General features: G+C 33.2%; 1 protein-coding gene across 1 annotated transcript; it reads right to left on the minus strand.

Moving 5' to 3' along the window:
• Window positions 1-828: 828 nt before the first annotated feature.
• LOC135745522 (uncharacterized protein F54H12.2-like) lies at window positions 829-3,750 on the minus strand. The gene is made up of 3 exons (XM_065263812.1): window positions 2,571-3,750; window positions 952-1,011; window positions 829-851 (listed from the first exon to the last, which is right to left on the minus strand). The coding sequence occupies exons 1-3, from the start codon at window positions 3,748-3,750 to the stop codon at window positions 829-831; spliced, it is 1,263 nt and encodes a 420-aa protein (XP_065119884.1).
• Window positions 3,751-10,623: the final 6,873 nt, after the last annotated feature.

Genomic DNA, 10,623 nt, shown 5'->3' on the forward strand with positions numbered 1-10,623 from the left:
AGAGGGGTTTGATTTCAGAATTCAACATCCTTTCTCCATGATAATTTCAGGGCCCTCATGCTCTGGAAAGACATTCTTTGTTAAAATGCTGTTACAAAACGCTGAGAAAATAGTTTCTGAAAATATTGAAAATATTGTGTTAATTTATGATTGTTGGCAGCCAATGTATGATGATTTAATGAAAATGTTTGACATTAAATTTATTGAAGGAATTCCACAGAATCTAAATGACGATTCTTTGTTTCCGCCAAACAAAATAAATTTTTTAATTTTAGACGATGTTATGAAAGATGCTAGTGGTAATTCTGAAGTTGAAAGAGTATTTACAAATTATGTACACCACAAAAATTTAAGTGCATTGTATATTGTCCAGAACTTGTTTTGTCAAGGTAAATCCAGCAGGACCATCAGCTTGAACACCAATTATATGGTACTGTTTAAAAACCCCAGAGATAATACCCAAATTAACGTGTTATCCAGACAGATGTACCCTCGAAATACAAAATTTTTCATGGAATGTTATGAAGATGCTACCAGCAACCCCTTCGGCTACCTACTGATTGACTTTAAAGCTAAAACTCCAGAGCAGTTTCGTCTCAGAACAGATTTGCTCTCACAAAATCCTGTTGTATACATTCAGAAAAAGAAGCGCTGAATTCATCTAATATTTGAAAATGTCTGCTAGGCTTTTAAGAAACCTATCTCTTTTAAAGCTATTATTAAAGGCTACACCTCGACAAAGACGTGTTATTTTAGAGGTTGCTACAGATGAGTTCATTGTTACATTGTGCGAAGTAGCTTTAAATGTCCTTCATGGCAATATACCTCTCACCCATCTACAATATCGGAAACTGAAGAGAAGAAGTAACGAAATCAAAATTGTTGCAGATAAGAAGGTTGGAGTTGGTAGAAAAAGAAGGTTAATCAATCAACAAGGAGGTTTTCTGTTACCTCTTTTAAGCGTTGCAATACCGTTCATAACCAGTTTGATCACCTCTAAATAAGTATTTGCTGATGGAGTATGCAGAGAAAATGTTTTTAGTACCGCAGCACCAGCTGGACAAGTTGAAAACTGGTACCCCTCGTGAATCTATTCAACATACCGTGGAAAATGACTTGGACATGACCATAAGAAATATTCTCTACAGATCTGATCTGGACACATATGAAAAAGCTAAGATGTATACAGGTGTTTTGCAGAGATTTTTAAACCTTTCTAGACAAGCGGACAGGGAAACCAACACATTAACATTAACTCTTCCACAGCCTGATCACATTGAAAATGAAAACCCTGTTGTGATGGGTCCTGTGAATCCGCCGGATACTTTGTCTAATGTTGCCGATGATATTTTAAAGCATGTCCCACAGAGAAGTGTTAAAAATGTTCGATACATTTTGGATAAATTATCTAAAACTAAGGATATCACATCATGGACTGATTCTGGAGAGTTTGTGTTTAAAGGTAGATTGATTCCTGGATCACACATGCTCGATTTAGTTAAAAGCGTCACAGCCCCTCAAAAGGTCGCTGATGAACGGAGACCTATTGGATGGAAAGAGTTTCTGGAGGCATTTGCTATTTTAAATGTACCATTCTCTACTGTACCTAACCACTATGTCAGACATGTAATTAACTCTTTCAAAAACAAGTCTACTTCAGTTATTACAAACTCATCTAAGAGGAGTAATAAAAGGAAAAAGAGTCATCAGGGTACACCTCCAGAAAAATCTAATTTTTCAGAGGGGCATGTATTTTCACCCCCTGTTCTTGACAGAGGTCAATGGCTAAATTTTTAAAAACACTGAGAATGTTTATTGTTGTTGTTATCTGTAATGTTGAATGTCGTAAATAAAGACCCCAAAAGATGTAATACTTGTCATTGGTTGTTATTTATTAAGAAAATTCAGGCATAAACATTTCACCTGTTTGTACACACTGAATACATTTGAACACATTTTCATTACAGTTAGTTTGTTTTAATCTTTTCACAAAAGTTGATACTTTTTTATCATTTTTAATTAAATCATCACTATACATTTTCAGTACATAATCATAGTCAAATCCCTTTGTCATATGGTAAAGAAAAAATACACAATGCTGTCCGCATGTGTCTGATGTAAAATCCTGTACTTGCACATTCGAATGTTGTATCTCCTTAGAATTGAGTTTTAAAAAGTTTTTGATAATTGATGGAAAACCTTGGTAATCTGGTTTATTGCCAAAACTGTCAAAGAAACATCCTACACCCTCTTCGTTTATGTAGATGGCTAACCAATGTTGACCAGGAAGTCCAGAAGGATGTGTGTTCAATATAACCATTGATGGTAATTTTTTTAAAGGCTCTTTCGGTAGATAATCACACGGTAGTACTCCGAGAAAATGTATGTTGCAGGAAATCCGGTCCATAACTGATGTAAGCTGTACAGTATTCATTTTGAGTATTAATAGTAGTCAACCAGGACCTGCCGACGATTTGATATTTCTATAACACTGTCAAAAGTAGCGTATAAAATTAAATTTACTGTCCGTGGGAGGGGTTGTCTAAAACGGGCTTCCAGTCTAATATTACCACTCTTAATAAGCGAAATGTGCTGCCCGCACTCCTCATCTGGTGTTAGATTGAATGCGTAGAGTGTATAGCCGTGTAGGAATTCTTCTCTATCAATAGATAGTCCCTGATTTTTAAGATGTCTTCCAGAGGCCAGGGCTAACTGATAAAATTCCCTCACTGCAGAACCGCTTCCAAATTCAGGTTGCAATGGCTTTGAAGGAATCTGGACGCCATCGGCATAAATGGATAAAAATTCAAGGTCGTAGTTTTTAAATGCAAAGGGGTTTTTATCATACGCCCCCACAAAAGCATCATTATCAACCATCGCTACTACGATAGATTTTGGTAGAGTTCCTAAGAACAAGTTTTCTTGATTGCAGACACGCGATCCTGCAGGTAGTGAGAAATTCTTCAGACATACTCTATCGATAGGGTATTTGGCAGTGGTTGAAAGCAGTGCTTGTGCATGACCCAATCTCACAGCCGGTGATACTGTCACTTTTTTCACAAATAAAGATGCTGACAGGATGTTTAGCTTGTAGGCCGTAGCGTCGCTTCTCATCAAACAAAATTCATCTTTTCCTCTGGTCATACGAACTTTAATATCAACCCCATTAAGCATCAGTTTCTCTTGAAAGAAAATGTCACTGTGAACAGGTGAGAGAAGTTCGACCACATTACTGGCGTTGGTGAAGGCGGCCCTCTTTGTCAACCCTCGGTTTGCCCCCGCAGGATCCGTCACGTCCATATGGCCCGCTGTATCTTTGTAAAACAAAGCAGCGCTGAAGAGTGTTTCAAGAGCATCTTTCCCATAATTGGTAAGACATTCTATTATCCCCCGATAAGGGTATGTACTAGTACTTTGTGATATAAGTCGATCCCCCAGCGACACATCAACCTGTCCAAAGATCGAACAGCTTGGATAGTTTGAAAGTCCCACAGGAGCACCATCTGCAATATCTGTGCCATCTGGATTTGTGATTTTGAGTCGTAAAAATAACAATGTATTGTTTAGATCCACATAATCCTCCCCCGTTCCGGCAATAAAAAATTCCAGAGGTGAAGAGTCTGAAATTGCTGATAATGGAGGTATTTCTATATATGTATTTTTCTCAATAGCCATCTGAGTCAGCGGTACTGTAAACAGATCCAGCTCTGATTTTAAACATTCTTCTGACATGCTGTGTAGTAAAGCCATGGTCTAAAATATTGTCTTTCTTCTCCTTTTTGATGCCGGACACTTTCCCGACTCCTTGCGCTTGCGTTTTACAACTGAAGTTTTTTTCAGATGTCGTTTTCTTTTCTTCTGTGTCTGGCCACTCCTCCGGGAACCTGGGGGTCTAGACACTCTTTTGCGTGCCATTACCATCAGTCCTGAACCTTCTTGACTATTATTGTTATTGTTAAAAGACTGAGACATTGTATGGCTAACAACATCACTTATTATGTTCTTTGCAGCTGATTTAAGATGTGGTTTAGCTATGTTAAATCCACGTCTTAGTAATGGTATAGCCATTCTAAAGAGTCCACGAAAAAGGCCTCCCAACCCCGCACCATACATAACCCCTCCCCCTGCATAGCCAGGAAGGCCATTGCCAGCCTGATTCTGATAATAGGCTACGTAACGCATGGGGTCAGTATTATGATTGTTGTAATATGCCATTTTTCCAAAACCCTTAAAAAAGACGTTGTTTCACAGGTCTAAAATGTAGTTTAGCACACACCTTACCGTAACTAAAACTTATGTCTTGATTTTGATCGTCTTTCACTTGTATACTTATCTCAGTGATAGAAGATTTATTCACCGGTACGTAATGTGGTCTGTCGTATCTAATATTAATAATCTTGTTGTTCTCACCGTCTATATGGACACACCTTAGTAGTGGTACATGATAATCACCAACTGATTGATATTCTATTATATCTGTGTATATATACATAGTGTAGAAACCTCCATTTATGTCTGTTTGATGGGGCGCATAATGGAACCTTGTTTGTGGGAGATGACAGAGACTGCAAGGAAGTAATATTTGAATATCAAGGAATACCTTTGGCGTGAGCAGACACAGTCTGCAGGGGAAAGGAAATGTCTTAACACCTCGCATAGGTCATAAAGTTACAATCTATTGATCTAGATTATTATTGTAAAACCATGGCACCTTGTTTGTGGGATATGACAGAGACTGCAAGGAAGTAATATTTGAATATCAAGGAAGACCTTTGGCGTGAGCAGACACAGTCTGCAGGGGAAAGGAAATGTCTTAACGACTAGCCTAGTTCCTAAACTTTTATTCTATTGAACTGTACCGACGTATCAGAAGTCTTGGGGCGTGACCCGAATAGACGACGACGACTGGGTTGGAAGGAAAGATTTACATTACAACTTTCAAGACAGGAAGACAACAGCTTATTCAATTGAGCACCTAACCGGTACCTCTTTTAAAAAACATACCTAAATACTATTACAATTTATTTTATTTAACATTGTTTCTTCATCAGGTCTTCTTATTTCTTTAATCATGTGTATTGATTTATTCACAGACATTATGCTTAAAAGCAAAACATTCTGGCATACAAAATTCTAACTTATCTTTTTTTTTTTTTACTATCTTCTGATTTCTTTAAACACTCACGTATGAGAGGGGAGGCGTGAAACAACAGAGACCATAGGGCACCTGGATAAACATCATTTCCTGAGTCATTTCCGGAGTCATTTCCGGAGTCATTTCCGGAGTCATTTCCGGAGTATAAACAGCAAGTACCAACATAATATTTTATTACAGGAAGCAAAACAACTCATAAGGTGTTAGGTTGTAAATCAAGGTCATAAATCATAATTTTTGACACATAGTGCATCATATTTTCTTCTCATACAGGTTTAAAACAACACGAGGATGAGTAAATTATGAAAGAATTTTCATTGAACTTATAAAATTCCATCATTTTTTTATTCCTACTATGGGAGTCAATGGTCACTATCTGCTGTGGGTTTACCATCATTCCTCAAAATATTTTCTTTTGTGTTAATCAGAAAAAACTAATGTATAAAGGTTTAAAATAACACAAGGATGTTATTTTAACATCCTTGTGTTAAAATAATTTATTTTTTGTGTTAAAATAACATCATTTTTTTATTCCTACTATGGGAGTCAATGGTCACTATCTGCTGTGGGTTTACCATCATTCCTCAAAATATTTTCTTTTGTGTTAATCAGAAAAAACTAATGTATAAAGGTTTAAAATAACACAAGGATGAGTAAATTATGAAAGAATTTTCATTGAACCTATAAAATTCCATCATTTTTTTATTCTTACTATGGGAGTCAATGGTCACTATCTGCTGTGGGTTTACTATCATTCCTCAAAATATTTTCTTTTGTGTTAATCAGAAAAAAACTAATGCATAAATGTTTAAAACAACACGAGGATGAGTAAATTATGAAAGAATTTTCATTGAACCTATAAAATTCCATCATTTTTTTATTCCTACTATGGGAGTCAATGGTCACTATCTGCTGTGGGTTTACCATCATTCCTAAAAATATTTTCTTTGTGTTAATCAGAAAAAAACTAATGCATACAGGTTTAAAACAACACAAGGATGAGTAAATTATGAAAGAATTTTCATTGAACCTATAAAAATCCATCATTTTTTTATTCCTACTATGGGAGTCAATGGTAACTTTCTGCTGTGGGTTTACCATCATTCCTCAAAATATTTTATTTTGTGTTAATCAGAAAAAAACTAATGCATACAGGTTTAAAACAACACAAGGATGAGTAAATTATGAAATAATTTTCATTTAACCTATAAAATTCCATCATTTTTTTATTCCTACTATGGGAGTCAATGGTCACTATCTGCTGTGGGTTTACCATCATTCCTCAAAATATTTTCTTTTGTGTTAATCAGAAAAAAAACTAATGCATAGAGGTTTAAAACAACACGAGGATGAGTAAATTATGAAAGAATTTTCATTGTACCTATAAAATTCCATCATTTTTTTATTCCTACTATGGGAGTCAATGGTCACTATCTGCTGTGGGTTTACCATCATTCCTCAAAATATTTTCTTTTGTGTTAATCAGAAAAAAACTAATGCATACAGGTTTAAAACAACACGAGGATTAGTAAATTATGACAGAATTTTCATTGAACTTATAAAATTCCATCATTTTTTTATTCCTACTATGGGAGTCAATGGTCACTATCTGCTGTGGGTTTACCATCATTCCTCAAAATATTTTCTTTTTTGTTAATCAGAAAAAACTAATGTATACAGGTTTAAAATAACACAAGGATGAGTAAATTATGAAAGAATTTTCATTGAACCTATAAAATTCCATCATTTTTTTATTCCTACTATGGGAGTCAATGGTCACTATCTGCTGTGGGTTTACCATCATTCCAAAAAATATTTTCTTTTTGTGTTAATCAGAAAAAAACTAATGCATACAGGTTTAAAACAACACAAGGATGAGTAAATTATGAAAGAATTTTCATTGAACCTATAAAATTCCATCATTTTTTTATTCCTACTATGGGAGTCAATGGTCACTATCTGCTGTGGGTTTACCATCATTCCTCAAAATATTTTCTTTTGTGTTAATCAGAAAAAACTAATATATACAGGTTTAAAATAACACAAGGATGAGTAAATTATGAAAGAATTTTCATTGAACCTATAAAATTCCATCATTTTTTTATTCTTACTATGTGAGTCAATGGTCACTATCTGCTGTGGGTTTACTATCATTCCTCAAAATATTTTCTTTTGTGTTAATCAGAAAAAAACTAATGCATAAATGTTTAAAACAAAACGAGGATGAGTAAATTATGAAAGAATTTTCATTGAACCTATAAAATTCCATCATTTTTTTATTCCTACTATGGGAGTCAATGGTCACTATCTGCTGTGGGTTTACCATCATTCCTAAAAATATTTTCTTTTTGTGTTAATCAGAAAAAAACTAATGCATACAGGTTTAAAACAACACAAGGATGAGTAAATTATGAAAGAATTTTCATTGAACCTATAAAAATCCATCATTTTTTTAATCCTACTATGGGAGTCAATGGTAACTTTCTGCTGTGGGTTTACCATCATTCCTCAAAATATTTTATTTTGTGTTAATCAGAAAAAACTAATGCATACAGGTTTAAAACAACACAAGGATGAGTAAATTATGAAATAATTTTCATTTAACCTATAAAATTCCATCATTTTTTTATTCCTACTATGGGAGTCAATGGTCACTATCTGCTGTGGGTTTACCATCATTCCTCAAAATATTTTCTTTTGTGTTAATCAGAAAAAAACTAATGCATACAGGTTTAAAACAACACGAGGATGAGTAAATTATGAAAGAATTTTCATTGAACCTATAAAATTCCATCATTTTTTTATTCCTACTATGGGAGTCAATGGTCACTATCTGCTGTGGGTTTACCATCATTCCTAAAAATATTTTCTTTTTGTGTTAATCAAAAAAAAACTAATGCATACAGGTTTAAAACAACACAAGGATGAGTAAATTATGAAAGAATTTTCATTGAACCTATAAAATTCCATCATTTTTTTATTCCTACTATGGGAGTCAATGGTCACTATCTGCTGTTGGGTTTACCATCATTCCTCAAAATATTTTCTTTTGTGTTAATCAGAAAAAAACTAATGCATACAGGTTTAAAACAACACAAGGATGAGAAAATTATGAAAGAATTTTCATTGAACCTATAAAATTCCATCTTTTTTTTATTCCTACTATGGGAGTCAATAGTCACTATCTGCTGTGGGTTTACCATCATTCCTCAAAATATTTTCTTTTGTGTTAATCAGAAAAAAACTAATGCATACAGGTTTAAAACAACACAAGGATGAGTAAATTATGAAAGAATTTTCATTGAACCTATAAAAATCCATCATTTTTTTAATCCTACTATGGGAGTCAATGGTAACTTTCTGCTGTGGGTTTACCATCATTATTCAAAATATTTTATTTTGTGTTAATCAGAAAAAAACTAATGCATACAGGTTTAAAACAACACAAGGATGAGTAAATTATGAAATAATTTTCATTTAACCTATAAAATTCCATCATTTTTTTATTCCTACTATGGGAGTCAATGGTCACTATCTGCTGTGGGTTTACCATCATTCCAAAAAATATTTTCTTTTTGTGTTAATCAGAAAAAAACTAATGCATACAGGTTTAAAACAACACAAGGATGAGTAAATTATGAAAGAATTTTCATTGAACCTATTAAATTCCATCATTTTTTTATTCCTACTATGGGAGTCAATGGTCACTATCTGCTGTGGGTTTACCATCATTCCAAAAAATATTTTCTTTTTGTGTTAATCAGAAAAAAACTAATGCATAAATGTTTAAAACAACACGAGGATGAGTAAATTATGAAAGAATTTTCATTGAACCTATAAAAATCCATAATTTTTTTAATCCTACTATGGGAGTCAATGGTAACTTTCTGCTGTGGGTTTACCATCATTCCTCAAAATATTTTATTTTGTGTTAATCAGAAAAAAACTAATGCATACAGGTTTAAAACAACACAAGGATGAGTAAATTATGAAATAATTTTCATTTAACCTATAAAATTCCATCATTTTTTTATTCATACTATGGGAGTCAATGGTCACTATCTGCTGTGGGTTTACCATCATTCCAAAAAATATTTTCTTTTTGTGTTAATCAGAAAAAAACTAATGCATACAGGTTTAAAACAACACAAGGATGAGTAAATTATGAAAGAATTTTCATTGAACCTATAAAATTCCATCATTTTTTATTCCTACTATGGGAGTCAATGGTCACTATCTGCTGTGGGTTTACCATCATTCCTCAAAATATTTTCTTTTGTGTTAATCAGAAAAAAACTATTGCATACAGGTTTAAAACAACACAAGGATGAGTAAATTATGAAAGAATTTTCATTGAACCTATAAAAATCCATCATTTTTTAATCCTACTATGGGAGTCAATGGTAACTTTCTGCTGTGGGTTTACCATCATTCCTCAAAATATTTTCTTTTGTGTAAATCAGACAAAAACTAATGCATACAGGTTTAAAACAACACAAGGATGAATAAATTATGAAAGAATTCTCATTGAACCTATAAAAATCCATAATTTTTTTAATCCTACTATGGGAGTCAATGGTAACTTTCTGCTGTGGGTTTACCATCATTCCTCAAAATATTTTATTTTGTGTTAATCAGAAAAAAACTAATGCATACAGGTTTAAAACAACACAAGGATGAGTAAATTATGAAATAATTTTCATTTAACCTATAAAATTCCATCATTTTTTATTCCTACTATGGGAGTCAATGGTCACTATCTGCTGTGGGTTTACCATCATTCCAAAAAATATTTTCTTTTTGTGTTAATCAGAAAAAAACTAATGCATACAGGTTTAAAACAACACAAGGATGAGTAAATTATGAAAGAATTTTCATTGAACCTATTAAATTCCATCATTTTTTTATTCCTACTATGGGAGTCAATGGTCACCATCTGCTGTGGGTTTACCATCATTCCTCAAAATATTTTCTTTTGTGTTAATCAGAAAAAAACTAATGCATACAGGTTTAAAACAACACAAGGATGAGTAAATTATGAAAGAATTTTCATTGAACCTATAAAAATCCATCATTTTTTTAATCCTACTATGGGAGTCAATGGTAACTTTCTGCTGTGGGTTTACCATCATTCCTCAAAATATTTTATTTTGTGTTAATCAGAAAAAAACTAATGCATACAGGTTTAAAACAACACAAGGATGAGTAAATTATGAAATAATTTTCATTTAACCTATAAAATTCCATCATTTTTTTATTCCTACTATGGGAGTCAATGGTCACTATCTGCTGTGGGTTTACCATCATTCCTCAAAATATTTTCTTTTGTGTTAATCAGAAAAAAACTAATGCATAAATGTTTAAAACAACACAAGGATGAGTAAATTATGAAAGAATTTTCATTGAAACTATAAAAGTCCATCATTTTTTTATTCCTACTATGGGAGTCAATGGTCACTATCTGCTGT

This window comes from Paramisgurnus dabryanus, chromosome 12 (genome assembly GCF_030506205.2).
Source record: "Paramisgurnus dabryanus chromosome 12, PD_genome_1.1, whole genome shotgun sequence".
NCBI lineage: Eukaryota > Metazoa > Chordata > Actinopteri > Cypriniformes > Cobitidae > Paramisgurnus > Paramisgurnus dabryanus.